Source organism: Varroa jacobsoni, unplaced genomic scaffold (assembly GCF_002532875.2).
Source record: "Varroa jacobsoni isolate VJ856 unplaced genomic scaffold, vjacob_1.0 contig03408, whole genome shotgun sequence".
In the NCBI taxonomy this organism is placed as follows: Eukaryota; Metazoa; Arthropoda; class Arachnida; order Mesostigmata; family Varroidae; genus Varroa; species Varroa jacobsoni.
In genome coordinates this window covers 1-20509 of record NW_019215016.1, presented here as the reverse complement: position 1 = coordinate 20509, position 20509 = coordinate 1, and the positions used below count along the sequence as shown (strand labels likewise).

The 20509-nt window shown below is 39.3% G+C and overlaps 1 protein-coding gene across 2 annotated transcripts; it reads right to left on the bottom strand.

Annotated features, from left to right (window-relative positions):
- Positions 1-89: 89 nt before the first annotated feature.
- On the bottom strand, positions 90-4189 carry LOC111272820 (RNA-binding protein 47). Of its 2 annotated transcripts, none has more exons than XM_022854461.2 (4): positions 3895-4189; positions 1276-2040; positions 831-962; positions 90-626 (listed from the first exon to the last, which is right to left on the bottom strand). In XM_022854461.2, exons 1-4 carry the CDS (start codon positions 4060-4062, stop codon positions 405-407), a joined length of 1287 nt encoding a protein of 428 aa, XP_022710196.1. In that variant the 5' UTR covers positions 4063-4189; the 3' UTR covers positions 90-404. The 2 variants fall into 2 exon arrangements, with proteins under 2 accessions (XP_022710196.1, XP_022710197.1); XM_022854462.2 differs by lacking the exon at positions 3895-4189 and adding an exon at positions 3164-3256.
- Between the last annotated feature and the right edge of the window lie 16320 nt (positions 4190-20509).

The window sequence follows — 20509 nt, the reverse complement described above, 5'->3', positions numbered from 1 at the left end:
TATATGAAATCAATCAGAGTTCGATACTGTCGGATGTTCGTTTCCTAGGAACACTAGCTTCCGGCCGCCTAACAATTGACAGACTCCAATACAGTCTTCCAGCCGTTACACTATACAAAATTGTTTATTTCTAACGAAATGCGGGTGTTTTCGCCAGCCAAACAGAGCACCCTGGCGTCTTTTGTTGTGTCTTTTCAATTAAATCCTGAACCCTGAAATATATCCCTTTTTGTAGATATTGGCAGTTGAGCAAAGATGTTTCTCCTAGAAGAATCTACCCCAAAGTTTTGGCTGTTAAAGGATAAACGTTCCCCTCCCATTTATCGCAATGATTAACTGCCATATTTCTAAGACTGGTTACGCCTGTTGGCCATTGCGTCATTATTGGGCAGGGTCGTAGGTTTTCAGTAGTCGCCGCGTCCACGGTTACCACTGCATCCAGTGAAACGACAGGAAGGCGCATCTAACTGGTAGCCACTTGTATGCAGGTGTTCGGGAGCGAATAAGGGATTCTGACTGCAACAGCCGTCACCGCGGGCTGCTTGGAAACACCACATCCGTCGCTCGCGGTTTCGCAAAACTTCCTCGCGCATGTGTTTGTCTGGTGGCGGCTTTGCCCAACAAACCTAAACGAGTCAATGACCAAATTATTATTAAAAAAAGAAAATATTAAATTAACGCGAAGGCATTGATACAGCTTTATTTCAATATTTAATTGCAAAGGCAGGGCCATCTCTTTCGTACTATATATATATATATATCAGGTATACATGGAATATCAATCAAATCAATAAGCCTACAATATATTGAGGGTAATAGATTATACATACTTGTAGTCGTTGTCCATGAAGCACGAGATCTTTGCAGACCTCCAGAGCGGCTTCGGCACGTCCACGCGTTATAAAGTGTACGAATCCAAAATCGCGAATTACCTTTACGCGTTCGACCTGAACACCTCGCATCTAAGAACCAAGTCATAAAGTTAGTCCCAAATCAAGGCCACCATGTAAATTCTTATAGAATCTTTAATCATAGCGTTTGTTGAAATATTTGTATTACATTCGTGTTGTGATTTTTGTTGATATATACCCGCCAGATTCTACACGAACTCCAATGATTTCAGAAATGGTTCCTGTCCGCTTGGTAGCACACGTAACTTTTTAATTGGTTTTCAGTTTTAAACTGCCCTGAAGCACCCTGGATCTTCAGATTACATCATCGAGCACTTTCTATAAATGGTCGAGCACACCCCGGATTAAATTATTGATCACGTACCTCGATTGCTCTGCGTATATCGTTCTCGGTAGTGGTAGCCGCAATGTTCTTCAAATAAAGTACCTTCACGTTCTTCATTACTTCCTCATCCGGTTCATACTCAGGATCGGCCCAGTCAGCGACGACGTTACAGCCCCACGGTCTGGAGGCAACGATTGCCTCCTTAGCGATCATTGCGCACTTCACTGAGCTAAATTCAACGAAGCAAAAACCGCGACTCCGTTCTGATCCTGGATACGCGTAAAGAATGACGTCAGTGACGCCTAGGAAGCACCTCTGAAAGTACTCTAGAATTTCGGGCTGGGTCTTACTTTTGGGAATGTTGGCAACGTAGAGACGTCTACTCATTTCAGGGGGATGCGGAGTTTCTCTTTTGTCAATCTCGTCCTTTACACTCTTCGGGCAATAGACGCCCTCGAATACCTTCCGGTAACCTTCGAAGCTACGCACCGGCCAACTTCCAGTTCCGGGTCGATTTTCACCGGAGCCCCCTCTCGCCGATAACGATGATTGCCCGTGACTTACCCGACGAATCTTTAAAGCTTTCGCTCCGTCGTCTCGGAGTGTTAAACCGCTTAGCTCTAATTCGGCATTGATGGCGTCTGTCTTGCTTCCGTACATTGCAATTGCTTCACCACTGGAGGAACCTTTTGAGTCCACTTGTAAAGTAAGACATAACAGTGACTCTGAGCTTTCGTCTGGTCCTAGGAACAAAAGCGCCAGCTGACCCAACGATGTACCGTTCGATATTCCAGAGATATGCAACTGTTTAAAAAGGATGTCACAAAACATCACGAAAACAACTATAAGTGGGCAGGTCAATAAGTGAAAGTTCTTTGCTTTTGTAATTGGACGTCTCGGACCGAGTTGATAGAAGACCTCTAAATTAATGCTCCGTTTCAGGCTATTTGAAATGCCTGTATCGGCATTACACTCGATTGCATTGATTTATCATTCAATAATTCATCAACGTGTCAATTTGTTTATATACTCAAAAAGATTTTCTATATGAAATAGTTAGGTGTGATCATGCTCGTCTATCTACCCTGCACACTACCAGCAAATAACGGCGTTAACGATAGCTACATATTGTTGCCGTTACTAGTCATAGTGCATTGTATTTGAGGAACCGGAGAGCTGGAGCCTCAGAATAGGCTGCGATCTCAGCGATGATAGCTTGACTACAATCGTAACACCTAAAATAATTTGAAAACCTTCCCGTAGCCATATATGTTTTAACATGTTAATGTAACGATGTGTCGATTACGTCTTCGGTTACTGTTTATTTACATGTACGTAATTTTTGGAGGACTAGGCAGTACTGCCGGACACAGGCCGATACACATCTTTATTCAAAGACTTTTCTAGTAATTACATTCAATTGCGGCTGGAAAATTGTTACTGATGATGTTTGACGTTGTTTGTGTTAGCGTCGTAAAAGAGCGTACTCCGACATGTTGTAGCCTGCTCAACATCGAGGCCAGTTAGTTCCAAATTTAACGTCATAAAATGGCTTCCCCACTCCATTTTAACTGTTACACACTTCAGGGCTATTTGAGATTTTACCGCCTTCAGCTACGGTTTTTGTCGAAACACGTCCACAGAAGAAACACGTCCACGGAGTCTACCGTCGTGGGTCTTCCAAGAATGATCTGACGTTTCTCCTATACAATGGCGAGGTAATTATTTGCCGAAACGCAAACTTAATTTCTCCCTAAACGCTTTTCCTCATAAATAACATATTTTGAAAGCTTGGAATACTCCGAATGTCAACATTCGGTTTCCTTGACACACAAAATTTGTCAACATTCGGTTTCCTTCACACACAAAATTTGTATTTGATCGTTCATGCAGAATAACCTTTATTCATTGGCCTTTGCATGCCTACCAGTAGTGGTGCTTCTAACATCCAATTAACGATCGATTATTTTCGCAGTTGGTCTCAGCCCTCGACTATCAACGCCATGGCGATATTGGCGCCAATATATTTCCAGCATCAGTAAAGCCAAATGACGGTTTCGATCATAACTGATAAACTAATCAGCTGGGTTTGTTTACATATTTCCTTTACAAAGTAGTCGAACAGTTGCTGTTGAGCAGAACGCCTATACAACCATTAGTCTTTAAAGTAATCTATGGATCAATAAATCTGCGTCTCACTGCCCGCATAGATTTCCGACAAAGACATTATGTTACACGTGATGGCAAGTAAACATAAACCTGGTTTTTATTGGATATCCTGCAAATAACACTGGGTTTCGTTTAAAAACGTGCGTCTTGCCACAATGGAGATGGTATATCACGTGAAAGTAATTATATAACCCGTAACATTTGATGCACGTTTCTACAGGGGTGAGGCTTTCCACGCTTCCAAAGAAAACCCATACACACTGATCCATAGTGCCACAAACCGGTTCTCCTGGACCTATGCAACTACTCGCTGAACCCAAATGAGTTCACAGATGGAATACACTTAGTAATAGATTAGCTGAAAGATTAATAGTGACTACTGCCAGTTCTAATTTATCCAAAGCCTTTTGTAATAGATTAATTTTCATTGCCGTTCCTGAAGTTATCCTAGAGCCTAAACCGTTTTCTATATCTTCGTGCAGTACTGACCTCGCATGCGCCATCCAAATTGGCCTCAACAATGCCTCGAAGTCTGAAAGTTACCGCAGATACATCAAGGACAACCTCAAACTGCGGGAACTCCTTAAGGACAGCTCGTACCTCCTCAAATCCTTGCAGAGACCGCACCTCCGGTCGACTTGGATCGGTGGCTGCCATATCCGGCAACAGACTATCCAGCTTCGTTATGCCAATCGCACCGACAAACAGCGGCTTGTACCAATACTCCCTTGAATAGTAACTGCTGGCTGTATGGATGCGTTCGTGTTGTAACCGATCCTTGCTAAAATTCTGCTATCAACATATCGCAGGTGAGCGCGATTATATTTGCCTTAGCGCGTAGTTTTTAAAAGAAATAAGCATATCTGATTTTTCAGTTAGACATTTATTTTACTGTATCAAAATAGACATTAAATAGACGAGATGAAGTAAATTTCCAGCCGATCTTCTTGTACATTTCTCATTTTTTTCGAGCGTTTCCTTCTCTAAATCTTTCGATTAATAGCACAAAAAGTAAGAACACGATAAAAGCCTTTTAATAAAAATCACTTTGTTTTGTGTATTTTTGACAGTTACGTTACTACAGCGGCATTTCTTGCCTGACGTCCAAGAAGCACGAACAATAATTAAGCAGACGGTTCGGTCGTACTCTTTAAGATTGTTTCAGTCACGTCAGGAATAAATTAACAGGGTAAAAAGTGCAGTTTAGTTAGATTCATTTACTAGCTTTTATTGACGCACCACAGACTTTTCTCGAAAGGTCCGTGTTCAGAAATTGAAGTATGAAGTCGAGAACAACTTAGATCATCTTCGCAGATTTTTGGACAGGGCTATTTTAGCATCTACCTCGACTGCACCTGCTTATTACCTCGCATGAGAAAGTCACCATTCGTCAATACACAGGTATTGAAAAGGCGGTTATTTACAGTCGTGTTTATATGTGTAGAGCGCAGCGCCACTCTATGCCAGTCAGCGCCATCTAATGGCCAGTATTGTCTTTTCTGCCGATCGTAGCGGCCTTACGCTCTATCTATCTAACTTTATTCTCTTTCTTGCGGCTATCGAGACTGTCACATACAAATTGGCTATTGAACCTTTGGTTTACTGGGTCAAAGGTTATGTTAGTGGAAAAGGAGCAGATCAAGATAAAGATAGTGGCGTTGGTAGTGAATGCGGTTCAGGGGACAGTAGTTGTGGAGGCTCTAATGATTCTTTGGATAGTGGTTTGGGTGGTGAATTTCATGAAAATCTGGATACTCTTGTGCATCAGGCAAATAGAGAAAACTATACTATATATGATGTTGCTCATATTGCAAGAGTTAAATATGGGTATTCAGAGGATTCTGCAGACGGTATATTTTTCTGTATTCTTGGCAACCTAGAAACTTTGAATGTCGAACAGGTGTACACTATAGCAACAGAAGCTATCTATATTCAATCCAAACAGTTTAATTATTATCGCTAGAAAAATCAGACAGTTATTTTTATAGCGTTGAGATTTCATTAAAATATAATACAAAAACGATATACTCGATGTAACATCGCACGTCAGATTTGAGCAAATATAAAATTATATACATTTTTCCAAGATACTGCTTACCTACTTATTGAGTCTATGCCGCTAGATATATATATATATTTAATGTATCAGTAAGCAGATCTAACTATACAGAAAAATCGGTACGTAGGCTTACAAAAATGGTGATGCCTTTGAAATTGTAGTTTTGTGAAGACCACGGTGGAAAGCATACCTTACAAAAAGCACTTTTTATTCTGCGTCGGGCAACCTGACGGTGGAATTGTTCCTAAGTTCTCGGTCCATATTCTCTATTAAGACGTCCTTGACCGTTATCCGAGTTTCTTTAGCTTATATCTTTTCGCATCAGTGAATATCTACTCTGGCGTTTTTCCAAGATTTTCTTCTTTTTTGTTTAAAGTCTTATGTCGCATGAGGCTTTAACTTGCCTGTAGGCAGCCTCATTTCCTGGGTTGAGAATTCACAGGATGAATTTGCGGCAAACCTAAACTATTGACAATTTTAAGTAGTTTATTTTTTGTTATCTTCAAGCAAAGCAGCGCACCGTTAAATCTGATCTATTAAGTAATTGGCATACTAAAACGATAATCTATCGGTATATGCTCACTGCACCAGAGTTGTGAGAATTTACGCCAGAAACGCTCACGGCTTCGTTGGCGACGGATTGAAGACATGGCAATTTAGCTGCGACTTACAGGAACGATGTTCGTTGAAAAAATTTAGGAAGACAATTCGTCGCAAACAGAGGCGCACGCTGAACATAAAGAAGATCTGTTATCTGTAGTTGTGTATTTGACAACTGAATGAAAAATCCTTTAGCTGAATGCGGCTCGAGGATCGCACATAGATTGAGCAAACATAATAGATTCATGAGGCGGAACAGGCGTACCTTACCCGTCACAGCGTAGTCACTAACTGTACAAGAGGCACAAAAGAAGCGTAACCTTTGTCCTTCAAAAAAATTAAGTGGGCCAGATCTCTCCGGCCATTCATAGCCGTCGATAAAGTAAGTGCAAACAACAACGATATCAAAGAAACGTTGATCCTCGAGGTTGTCGGGAATGATGGTGCGAAAATTCATTTCTAGCATATTGCCTAACTGGACAATTGCATGAACTATCAGAAGTATTTCAAACAACGCTGTACATAATTAGCCTAGTAAAAAGATTTCGCCAATTCCAAATCTTATTTTATTATTATATGATATTTATATATATATAATATAATTTTTTATAAATATTATAAATTAACTTATCTGAAGTTAATCAACGATTATCAAGCGATTGAAGATGTTCGTCACCGTGTCATCAAACGTAGCTGAGCAAATCATGTACGCTTAAAAAAAATACGTTTGAATGTATGGGCTACACCTAGGCTTATTCCACGCTCGATACACCTCTCGTCAACTACAGAGGTGCTAGATCTTTGGTATCCTTTGATGTTTGCGCCAACGTTTCTAGGTTGCACAGTTAGTGGTTTTCTACGGCACAATTTACCCAAAATGATCCAGTTTGGGCTCGAAATTACCTGATCGATAGAAAAGACAAATCTAACTGAATATGAATTTGAATAAATGGCTTCCATTGAAAATATATGTAGATATATTTTTCAAAAAAGCAATTTAGTCCACAGAGAAAGCTGGATTTTTCCCCGAGTCTTTTTTCATAAATGATTAGGAGAGCGTCAAGAATATAACTAGTTGCCTGCTGCTTGTACTGCGCAAATTTGTCAGCAGTGTAATGAATATTTTTAACAAAAAAATATTATGGCTCCGACCGAGCATGGCAAACCTCTGCACAACGGACAAAGAGCAGATAACTCATACTGTATCATCTGTAATTTCAAGGGCATTTGATGATATTTGCGAATATCATAATAATAAGCCATATCTGCGACACAAAAAATATGGCATAGACTAAAAGTATACTTATTAAAAATAATATTTTCAACACTCTGCTTCGTAGTCAAGGTAATTTTGAGAACTGGTATCAATTGTAAAATCCCGTGACAAGGTTACTAGGTCAACTTTTGAATAACAACGCTTATAAGTGTAATTATAAACCCGCATAACGGTACGTTTAGCTGCAAAGACCAGTTTACACAAACTAAGAGTTTATGTCCTTCAGGCCACAAATGTTCCCTGGGAATCTAGCGAATATGTTGATCTTATCTGTAGCTGTTCTAGCCATAGAAAAAGAACAGGACGGAAATGTCACCAGAATGTATAGTATAGACGAACAATAATGGCATTGGACGCTTTTTTCAGACTCAATGAGTTTTCAGTTCTCCGCTTCTGATAAACTAAAATGAGATGGAGCAACAAGTTGGTACCTTTAAGTATAAAATGCCCAATCTCTGCATGTATGATGAGAGTGGAACAAACCGATGCCGGAACGAGGACGTCCTCGTACGACGACTGCAGATCAAAGTGATGGAATTCAGATTTTGAATCTGAGGAAGATAGCATACAATATAACGATTCCAGTTAGGTTTTTCAGTGGTACTACACACACAATTTCATTAATATAGCATGCACCCTTCGTTCGGAATCATTCATCGAACTCGTCCAGCCAAATTATTGTAGCTGCATATATTCAAGTTTGATAATATATAAAACAGTGAAATTTAACTACTGTGTAGCCGCAGTTATGCTCAGGGAGCGTATTTGTCTCATCAATCAACACTTGCCAAAATTTTGCTCAATGGCCTTCTGAAGAATACAGATAGTGGACAGGTTTCCATGGGAACACGGAAAAATTTCATGCCGGTTAAGGTAAGAAACACCGATCGAAGGCAATGTATTTCGTAATGGAGCCATAATGCGGAACACACAAATCTTTAAAAAGCATATCTAATTACTGTGTTTCTATAAGAAATTTCGTTTAAACGAAATTCCCTGCTTAACTCTGAGGGAAAATACATTGTTGAAGCTGTTTAGGTAGAACTAAGCAGTTACTAAGTTCAATTGAAGACGCTTGATCATCAAGTACATAAGAACTGTGTCGGCTTAGGAACGTGCGGTCAGCGATCTTCTATGCAGGCGATGAGAAGTCGACGTTGACCGAAAACGGCAGGAATGCATGACATGCATGCGCCCAGATATCATAAGCGTTTAGTAATTAAAGGGCGAACAAAAATCTTTGACAATCGCTCAACTTTTGGGCATTGTTTGAGTTCCATTCCCAGAGCACTTCGTAGTGGAACCTGACGTACCCTTCATCCTATATTGAGCTCCGACTCATGATAAGCAGTCTACTGTTACTAGTCGCTGTAAATTCCGGATCCTGAAGTCAAGGCATTATTAAGTTGAAAAGCTCAACCCTGCACAATTTAAAACTGGTGTCCACTGTACGCTACGGCCCAGTAACTTATGTCAATGACCGTAAATTTATGTCAGTATGTGTTGCGTCTAGCTTGTGGTTTTTGTGACTTGACTTTTGTCTGCCTGATCCATGCCATTGTGCGTGAATAAGTGTACAGCATATAGCATAGAACACGTACTTCCCATAGTACAGTGATTGTATCTATTTGATTGTCACTAGCTAGAAAATCACTTGTCCTTACAAGTTAAAAGAGCTATTTGGAACTATTAAGATATATAATGACGTATAATTTTACCTAAACGCTTGACAGGCAAACCGACAATTAAACTCTCTTATAGAAGCTTTAAGGTCAATTGATGGTTTCTTCAATCACCAGGAACTAATAACCTAAAACTTGGACTAATACCAGTTTGGTCATTACCCAAGCTGGGTCATCCTCGATCGACATTGCAATATCACTCGTAATTCGAATCAATAGGACCAATTCATTTTCTACCCAACAGACCCAAATAAACGACTCTGTTCCAACGGATAACCCGCTGATCAAGTCTAAGCGCATAGACTGAAAACAGAGCCCATTGCAGAAAAAATAAATATTGGTGGTTAAAACGTGTATGTTAGATAGAATGACTCCCGTATACTTGAGCGCGTTTTCAATTGGCGGCATTTCCCCTTTCCTCTAATTTATTCAATTTCTGCTAAATTAGATCTAGGTGTCTCATATAGGCTCTACCCTTAAAGGCTTTCAGTATGTCTTTTTCTCTTCAGTGGCGCAACATCAAGCGAGCAACAAGAGCTGTACACAAAGGGCGGAGTCGCTCTTCCCGATAGCGTTGACAAAGCATTATGCCACTACCTTATTGATATGCTTGTCCTGTTGTTCCGCTCTGCTTATTCTTTTTGCCAAATCGGTCCTGCCATTGATCCGAACTTCCAGTCAGTTTTAGCTTGTCAACTGTTGTCGTCCTTGACCCGTATCGCAACTAATTACTGCTGTTTTATTGTGTCTGCTACGCTTCGTCACCGTATTTCCACTTATTTTCATCCTTCGCCGTCACTACTCACACATGTCTGCCACTGATAGTTATACCCATTGTTGTCTTTTTTTTTATCGCCTTTTAGCAGTGATTTGCTCATTAGGCTCAAGGGAAATCTTCGCAGCGTCTATGAAAATGCGTCTTACCCTTTCCGTCATCAATGCCATTATTCATTATTGCGGCAATCTAAAATCAGGTATTGCGAACGAAGTCTCGAAATCGGTCAAACGAAATAACAGAACTGCTGAGAGTTAACAAAACAACCTTTTACTGCTGTTTTGCTTTGTTTGTTTGTTTGTTATTAAATAAACCGAGTGACCTCTCAGCAGATGTGGAGAGTGAGCCGGAATCGCCAGGTCCAACTGAACGTGCTTCTTTTAAACTGGCTAGGATTGATGACCGGCCTAAACGCTCCGTTGTTAATAGGAAGTAGTCAATCAGCCATATATTTCTTCTACATGTATATATAGCTGATGTTAAATTCCGCGTTGGCAAAATATTTCCAGTTAGGTTCACAGCCCAGTCTTGTTCGAACTGGAGAACAACAATATGGAGGTGTCAAAAATCGACGAAGGCCGATGCAGAAATGGTTTTCAGTGTTTGCCAAAAAACACTCGGCAAAAGCGACTTACCAAAAATTTTGCCGGAGTGAGCATTAGGCATCGGCTACAAGCCATTACGTGTGTATGCACCCTATACAAATGATTAAATGCAATCTCTTACTATTCTTATAAATTACAATGGGCTTTTGGAATTTTTTTTTGATGAAACAGTAGGTAAAAGGGCATTTCGTGTGTGGGCAACGATGCCGATTCGAAATTCGTGGACGACGGAGTATTTGTTAACATGATATACAATACGTTAATGTATTGCTAAATTACAGAGTGAGCTTGATATTCTACGAACACAAATGTCCAATACAAACTGTTACATGGCAATTGAATATGCACTATGAAAAAAAAATTTAAAAAATTTAAAAAAAAACATTCTTTCTCAGAAAGTGTCAAAATTGCTTGCGACAATTCAAATAAGCCTATGTTAGCGACAGTCGAAATACTATTACTATTATTTTTTTTTACTATATATGCAATTTCATACAGTATTATATAGATTTCCTAAATTTCCTTGATAAAATTAACAACCTGAAAAAACATCCGGGACAAATATGTTGCGCATACACTGCGATGGAGAAAACGAATATCGGCAAAGATAAGAGGATGGATATAACATGCAAGTGTTTAGGCACCTGCTGTCAATAGTATTATACAAAGATTAGGGCGGGAGGGCCTGTACGCATATTCATAAGACCTTTCTACACTGAACCTTCTGACGCTTCTTATTTACCTATTCGTATCATTCCCGGTCAAAAACAAATCTTCAAAAACTTATGGTTTTTATAACTAAACATATGACGTTTTGATGGCGAGATAACGTAAATTTTAAGGAAATTTCGAAAATTTAAGGAAATTGATCGGTTAATTAAATTAATATAAATATATGCAATTTTTATACCCAAAATGTAATATATCGTGAATCGAGCTGATCTAAGCGACATTGTCTCTATTTTTGTTGGGTTGTACTCTGTGCTACAAGATGCTTTCTTTATTCAAATTTACGCAAATTGCAACATCGCATAGTTGCCATCTAGAGAGATAAGAGTGTCTATCTAAGTTACTTTTTGCATTTTATGCGCAAAATGCATTATTGCGTGCCTCTATTTTGAACATAGAACTTTAGGAAGAAAGTCTTCAAATATAAGTTAATTGGTTTTGAGGGCAGTTTTAGGTACAATAGCAATTTTTGTGATGTCGAAGACCTTTTTTTCATGGGGAACAGCCCCTGCCCGGAAACGAGTAAAAGGCCCCGAAATTTTAGCCCAGAAAAACGCACGTCATAGGCGATATTTTATGGTTACCGTTTGTAACGTTGTAGTATTATTATCATTAAGATACGTTTCATCTGGACTTTTATGTGTCACGGTAACGTATCGCCGACTGTTATCACTTCCGAACAGCATAGAAACCATTGTTTGTTTTTAAAGTATACTAGAGAACCTATCCGTTTGTAATGTGTTCGAGTGCGTCGCTAGCGGCTCTCGACTTTCTATAGGTGTAATTAAGGCCTGCCATCGTTATAAGCTTCCACAGCCCGTCACACATTCAAGTGTCTATTTTTCCAGACCTAAAAGGTGACCATTCAGGTCTTACAAAATCGATTATATTCATGAAATGACAATTCCCAACGTCATGCAGTTAATGAATGAATAAACCGGGCATACATAAAATTAACCGATCAAGGAAAAGTGAAAGATAGATGCATATAGCGAAGCGCTTCGAGAGCCTTAGGTCAGATATAACGGATATCTTAGCGTCAATTGCAGGCATGTTAGTAGAACCCGGAATTCCCGTATTCAAATGAGAAAACGATTCCAAAACGGTTAAACAGTACTGTAATGGCCTATAAACAATTAAAATACCATATGAGAAATAAATGAGTTAGTACTAGGACCAGCGTAATCCCTTGTATGACACGCTAAAACACGTCGAATACTTGCCCTACTTAAACTTAGCTTGGACTCAGTAACTGACACTGAATTAGGCAGAAAAAGAAAGGACACTGCTACTGTTGCTGCCACAGAAAATCAATTACGAAGTTAATACATAATAGGATTTTGGCGCCTTTTCTGTAACATGAAAATCGGTAGAGATTACAATGACAGTGAGATTGAAGTCCTATTACGGTAGGAATCCGTCTATTTGAACTTATGTGAACGAATATTGCAAACTAGCGCATCTATTCCTCTATTTACACACTTGAAATTCGATGGGTTCCTAAATAACAGATAATAACAACGCAATGCCGGTAATGGTGCATCTTTCAGTCTCTCCGCGATAGTGCAGTAGCATTGTGATTGCTTCCTAAATTTAAAAACATGTGAAGTATCCAAGGCTTAAGCCCGAGCGTAGCCATATTGTGTTTCGTAGTAGCAATGTATAACATTTAGCTCAATTGTTACGGCAGGCGACGCCCAACAAAAACAAACTGCGAATATGACTTAAATCGTTATTACTACTGGCCTAGTTTATTTTACTATACATTAATCGTACTTGTTATATATTTTAGGTTATATTTTTTTTCATTAGTTATTTTTATGCTTGGTGTTATTACAAAAATATTTTCCATTAGTAACAGGAGAAAAGCCAAGATCATAAACCCGAATCGGGAATGAGAAGATAACTTCACTTTCATTCGTTTTCGAAAGTATCCGTGGATCTGATCCTTTTCTAGCTCATATCAGTACAAGATATACTTAACAAGCTATAAACTACTGCTCCACTGCACGACGATCCTTGGCACAACCTAACAAAAACTTCCCGAAGAGACGAACCAAAAATCACGAGTATCGTTGAATGCACAAAGAAGATATGTTATGACATAATTTAGCTGCTAGAAACTGGTTTTAATGCAATTTGGAGGGTTCTTTGCTATCTTTCGCTAATTCCAATATATCCTATCATATGGTAAGGACTGGGAATCAGTTAAATGTTGTTTTTGTATTATCACAGGTATAATCGCACATACGGCAAACGGCCCTTAGCGGAGGTAACTTGTCAATGCGAACAACTGTCCCATTGCGTTCGTTGATAAAGGCTAAAGTTTTTTTTTAGTTGTAGCGCAAAAGCATTTAGTTCCGGTCATTTTCTTGTTTTTGTTCCAGATATCGACAACATAGATTATTATAGAAACCGGTCGGCTATGATATGTAATAGTTATTTTAAATTTTACATTCTCCCTTTAGCCTTATCACTCAAGATACTACTTTGAAAATTTTCCAATTTATGGGTCACTGCCCGGTTTGTGAGCGCCATAATCAAAAAAAAAAATGTATGTAAAAATCATTGCTGCGACCTCTGAGTTTACAATACGCAAATACTTCGCTGGATTCAACGAAAATCGATTGCGTACATAACAGGCCCTTGGATCCCTATTTACACGTTGAAAACTTAGTTTTCGATCGATGATTGAGCAATTTCGGATCATGATATTACTCACAATTACTGGCTGAGGACACCTTAAAGTTTTAGAGATACTGCTGATCGAATACTAAAGAAGCCACTCGTTATACCGATTGCACTTTCCATTGTTTCTGTGCTACTGCAAAAGGACAAAACCAATTGAAATCATTACAAACTTCTAAACTTAGAGACCATTAATTTGCGACTTCATCCCCATTTTCATCCGAATAATGGCGCCTGCACCGAACACTCAGGTACAGTGGACCATTTTAATGCCGTCGAATGAAGGTTCATCTATGGATAGGTCGAATTAGCGGTCATTTGGTCAATAAATAGATACCGTTGAGGAATGTAGATGATTTTAGTCGGAACACCTACAACGAGTGAGGATACATTGACAATAGGTACTTAAACAGATCCTCTCAATGCAAGTTAAAGAAGTATTTCATTACGTAGTGCATTGACCTTTCCACACGTTCTATTATCACAGGCTACTGTAAAGCGCTTGCTTGGTGATACTTGAAGGAGCGATTTGTGACCCTTTTCGACCAAAAGCTTCTCCGCCCTAACAACGGCGCCGATTTTAATCTCCATATACAAATAAAGGCAAACCTTAGCTCCTATGACGATATCTGTAGCCTTTCAGCACCTACGGGCAAAACCCTCCAAATTAACTCAATTGATTACTTGAAGTTAACTTGGAGAACTTTGCCGATAAGTTATCTACAATTTTCAATACGTGTTTTACATGTCAGTGGAATTCTCATAAATCAAAAATGCATTGAATATAAAAAATGCGTTATAATTTTGCTTGCTGATATTCTGCACACGTATGATAGGCATGTTATGCCCAATACGAGTTCCACAACTAAGATGACCAACTCTGTGTAGAGTGTACTTATTTATAGGATATTCGGTGTACATCTTTCCTTCGCTAAAGCGCTCGGCACGGTCAAATTGCACTGCACGGGATAAATAGGATGGTACACATCGTACTTAACATTATTAGATATAATTTTGCCAGTGAATAGACAGCCATTGGTGGCATTGAAAAGACAGATTTTCAACATTCCGCTGCTCCTATAATACTGCATAGCTGGGTCATTTACTTCCCTGAGTCGAAAACTATTGGCTAGTTATTCTTTTAGTCGCATCATCTCTATCGGGGAGAATAGCTATGAAAGGTTCGGCATACAGACCTGAGGGCCAAAATTGGTTAGATAAACTTCAGCAACATTAAAATAGCAAAGGACAGTGGGTCACAGCAGTAAAACATGCGAATAGATAGAGAAACTCATGCCTAACCAGCTCAGGCTCAAGGGCTCAGCGCTGAAGTGTTTTAGATTTGCAGAAATTAATAACACAAGTAAAGAGAGATAACGTCTTGAAGTAACACATCCTCAAATAGACAAAAGGTACCTCGCAATATAATAAATTTGCCTGTGTTTCATGGTGTACTTAAGTCTCCAGCTTTTTGACAGGAAAGAGATCATCTCCAATAGGCATATAGCCATAAAATCTCAAATTTATCCTCATAGAGCCCAACCACCGCCAACTCAAAATCTATGCTGGAAATTAGGCCAAAGACATGCGCGATTGCACTCTAACTCTTGTTTCGTTATGAACTCACTAAGGGTTATTATATTTGTGTTTGTTCACAATTCGGCCGCGAGCCAAGAGCTGTTTGCACCACAATAATCCATTTTAAAAAGAAATCAGTGAGACATACGTGCGGAGCTTTAAAAGGTCAATCTCTCTCGACCTTCTTAAGGTCATGACCAGGAACGAGACTTTTTTTCTGACACGACCCCTGATTGCCACTATACGAAAATAGATTTGTAGGCCTTTATCTATTGTAAAGGTTTATTGCTGAGAGACAACAAACTAGTTCCGCATTTCGATACCGAAGGCTAACTTTACAGTGTGGTCTCTCAACCGATATACGTATATATATGAACTGAGAAGGCTGAACCAGGCGAAGTAAAAGTACGCTTACGGTTGACAAATCTGAACGTCTACAGAAGGGAAAGCATGTAGATTTTCAGGTCATATGGGTATTTCTTCAAGTGCGAGCCTATTTTTCCACACTATATATATATACACACCATTGTTACGTAGAACATGTGTATGCAATGTAACTTGCTACGGTCGTCAATGCGGCAGTCGTGTACTGTCTACACAATGTACTGCCGTTTAGTCTTGAAAATGTAAATAGGACAGTCATATCGAATAAGACGTTGAGCTGTTCGTAATAATAATTAAAAGGATATTTTCTATAGAAGGTACCGACAAAATATCTCACATGGGATTTTCGCTGTGCCTTATCCTCGCAACGTGCATATATTTCCATATAACGCAGTTGTTCTAACCCTAGCCGCCCCATTAGCTATGGACGCTTTTGTGATTCTCTCATCTTACGACGGTGTTAGAAAATCTCGCATCCTGGCAGCTATTACCAGATTCGACGTAATCTATACAGCAATATATATATATATATATCTGGACAAGAGTAATTCAGGCCGTAGCTATGCAGGAGAGGTCATGTACGTCCTTGCTGATCTTATTGTACGTCGTAATGGATGGTAACCGACTTCAATCTAGTAAGCTTCGGCCTTATAGTGTAGTTAGAGGCGCTCATTACGATCTACATATATCGTGAGGTAAGGTTTCTTCAGATACAGTGATCACTGCAAAGCGATTCGGAGTCAACGGACAGGGAAATTTGGTGAAACAAGCTGGCTGTCCACTCTTCTTATGGTAATGGTATGTAGTTTAACTAACCAACAGTGGATGTTCTGTATATGGCTATACTATTATGCCTGACTTGTACATCCCCTATGGATGTTTTTGCGCGTCAGTCGTCTCTTGCTTGCGGCCTAAGATTGACAAGAGCAGACAGACGGACATTGTGTTTACATTGTTATAAGCTTTGTATTACTGTTTGCCTTGTTATGAATTAATTGCCAGCACGATATGTAGCTGGCTTTTAGCAATAGTTGCTGTGCCGGAAGATAAGGAGGAAGGAGACTCCGGTAAGGTCTTCACGCCCGCAGACGTTGGCTACTGTGACATGGACGTCAAAAACGCAACAGCAATTCAGCAAGCAAAATGGCTCTTTTGCTGATACTAGCATCACCGAGGTGTGCTATCACATGCGAACACTGTTATAACCCGCCCAAAGTATAAAACAAAAATACGGAATAATGATTGAGCTGGCTATAGACCTCTAGCGCAATTTAAAGATTTTCTTATGAAAATAATGCGTTAACTAAGGGCATACGGTACAATACGATCAGAAGTTCACATTACTAGACTGTTAATTAACTATTTATGAAACTCACTAGTCCGGCAGACCATTTTTTCAAGTAAACTTTTTCAGGATACTGTGCCTCCTAATAGGACGCTGTTTACAGGTGACATTAGATCAGTGTTCACTGCTATTAGCGTTCATCGATACTGGGGGACGTGCGAAGCTGATTAACAATTCAAAATGCTATCGGACTTCCTAGGCGGAGCTGCTAGTAAATGGGTACCGTCTTGCACTACCCTCATTTACTGTATCATTGTTATGTTGTCCTCATGTGAAATAACGTTATTGGATATTTCTCGAAACTTTATTACCGAAATTAATTATTTTTCGCAGCACATAATGACCTCCCTAATGCTGTTCTTGCAGTTTTTACCCATGCGGCTAAAAATTGGACATATCGGTGTTGCAAGCGTTTCAGCACATTTTTTATTTTTAATTTAATTTGACTGCTGTTCAATATCCGTCTTTTTTGATGTCCATTGTTCATAACAAAGGCATACTGGGCCTTAGCATGGCACGGGAGAACTTTGTAATATTCGTCTAACTTTACAATATAGGGTTCTAGTATCATTGCGTCTTGCATAGCCATGTAGATCAATAGCGATAAGTAGAACGAGAAGCACCCTATTGATAATTAGAATTGGAAACGAAAAGCCCTCAACAATCGATATTGGTATCTTTGGTAGCTCTTCAATGACTACCAGCTTTGAAAATGTCCATGCCAGGGTACCTGGTATTGTGTCTACCACCTGAGATGCTGATATTGACCACTCTTTAACTATCCATACCGTCTGGTTAGCTGTGAATGTCCTCAGAAGCCCGCCGAGTGGCGAACTTATTCACTAACTCTTAAAAATAAAATCGTCATTACATTAAGTTTGCCCAGATAACTTCATGTTCACTACCCGCTTGCCTAAGGCGCACATGTCATTCTCACTAAGCTTATATGTATAACTGCAGTCGCCAGAAACCTCAGCTATAAATGAACACCAATTTGATCATGTATTACTAGAAATACGCGACAGACAATGCTAAAACAGGCGTATCATCAAACAAACTCTGCCCTGTCCTCATTACAATGTGAATCCATATACTCGGTTGATCTTATCGCACTCTATACTAACACAATTACGCGTTTTTATAGAAACACACACATTCACGGATATATACGCTCACTCAGAATCGGTCACTGAAAATTTCGTCAGCTCACATAAGTTGAAACAAAGACAGAATTGAGAACCGACAGAAAATTCCAGAATATTTATGTGGCCCCAATCTATGGTGAGTGGCACTTCAATTAAAAACAATCAAAAGACAGAAACAAAATAATGGATAGCAATTCAGGGTGGCAATGATATTTTCTCGAAAATCTTGCCTTTAACTGAAAGAATTAATTGAGAAGTTAGGTGACGATTACTCCTTTCATTACTCAAACTCGTTTTGAATATTAGATCGTTTTATGAACAACAGTCTGTATTGTAAACTCGTGTTGCTAAAAGGGTTTTCAACGTGAGTATAGCATCGATTATTCCTTGAAGCCGACAAAGCTCATGTAAGGCATACCACATTAATGAATGCTTGCAAAAATTTGCTTTAGGTGAAATCATTAGACCTTGAGCAGCGAAAAAAAAAGAGGGGCAGTACTTAGAGAAATTCGCTTGTAATAATTTCGTATACCCATTTGATGTTTTACCGTATCTGCCCCTTCGTGCAATTCGAAGGAAATGTAAGTGTGCGGGACTCGCTATTATTGTCAACGCTAAATTGTCAGCCTAAAAATAACGGAAACATATACCTTGATATTTTGCAGAATCGCATTTTGATGTTTACCATGAAAGAACTCTATTAATAGAGTTATTTTCTATCACTAATATGTTACTGTTTAATGGCTTCCTATACATATTGAAATCGCACTCAGAGCTGGCATTGATAGTTTCTGTTCAAGTCACCCAACCTTGGTGTGATAAAAGCGTACATACGTGTTCTTAGCGTCTTTTGAGTAGAAAAGGACAAAAGTAGCAGGACACAATACGATAATATTTCATATTAAAATCAGGGGTCCATTTAATATTTTGTTGGCCTTACTTTACGCATTATTCCCGTTCATAACCAGTATTTTGTAACAACTGTTATGGTCTGATCCAAATGGAGCCAATACAAACTTTCGCCAGTCATTTGCCGTTGCAGGCTGTGCAAGGAGCGCTTGTTGAAGATACAAAATCGATCTGTTAAAAACACTTAGAATTCTGACTAACATAGAGCATTCATGACAAAAACATTATCCAGGCTACGCTCGATCAATCCACCGTTTGTCTATGCTTTATAGCGAAGGCCCAGGAGTTGACCCAGGGAACGGATTCTATAAGAGCAATTATTCTTTCGACATTTCCGGATAAAATTTTCCAGCAAGCACATTCAGCTTGAGCGTCGACTTACGACAATTCGTCAAACTATCTCGCATTCTGCTTTTCCTGCATGCATTTCCTTCCATGCAATTTGACCACGAATGGTTTCCTGAGATTTGTAGGAACTTCTGACAATACCTTGACAGTTGACTGGGAGTTTGCCTATGAAGAGAGCAACTCACAATATTGTTGGTTGGTCGGTCGGTCATTCGTTGTGGTTAATGAAAGTCAAAGAGAATGACCTTACCAGATAAGGACGTCCGGTTCATGTTGCATAGTAAAATCTCAAGTACGGTTTGCGAATGGGCCCATATTTACAGTTGACAACGGAAGTACCACGCAGGCGCAATTCGATTCTCTCTATCCAAGTTACAAAGGCTTTTGAGAATTTAAAATGCAAGATATGAACAGCTTATGATGAGCGTCTCATCCAACGATCCCATCAATCTTTTTCTAACGAAAAAAAACAACGGTTTTATTAACCATTTGTTTTAATGCGGATAGAAGTTACCTTAAATGTTTTATCACAGCCGGTATCAGTTAGTACGTCCTCTTCCCTTCGCATGCAATTCTTCAAGTAGACGTCGTTGTCTTTATAACTTGCTAGTTCCACTTTAGCTTGTGACTCCTTATTTGAACACGTAATTACTCAAGTTTGCGTTTCGGTCGCCAAATAAATTTTCTTTGTTAGGATGGCTTTAACGAATCTTATATCCCAAAACTTACTGACATAGCCGTATACAAAATGGCACTCTCACCTCAAAGTCCTGCTTTTGTAGTCGAAGTTATAGCAAGCGACGTTAATATTGCTGTCCGCTACTTCAAGAAGTTTGCAGGTCATGCGGTTCAACCGGCTGCTCTATACTTTCTAATTCTTCTTGACGCCCTTTGGTCCTATCTATTTAAGGAGTTCTAAGGAATATTTCTTATAGTCTCTTGCCAATTCATTTCATCATCAAGTAAAAATTATCTGCTATC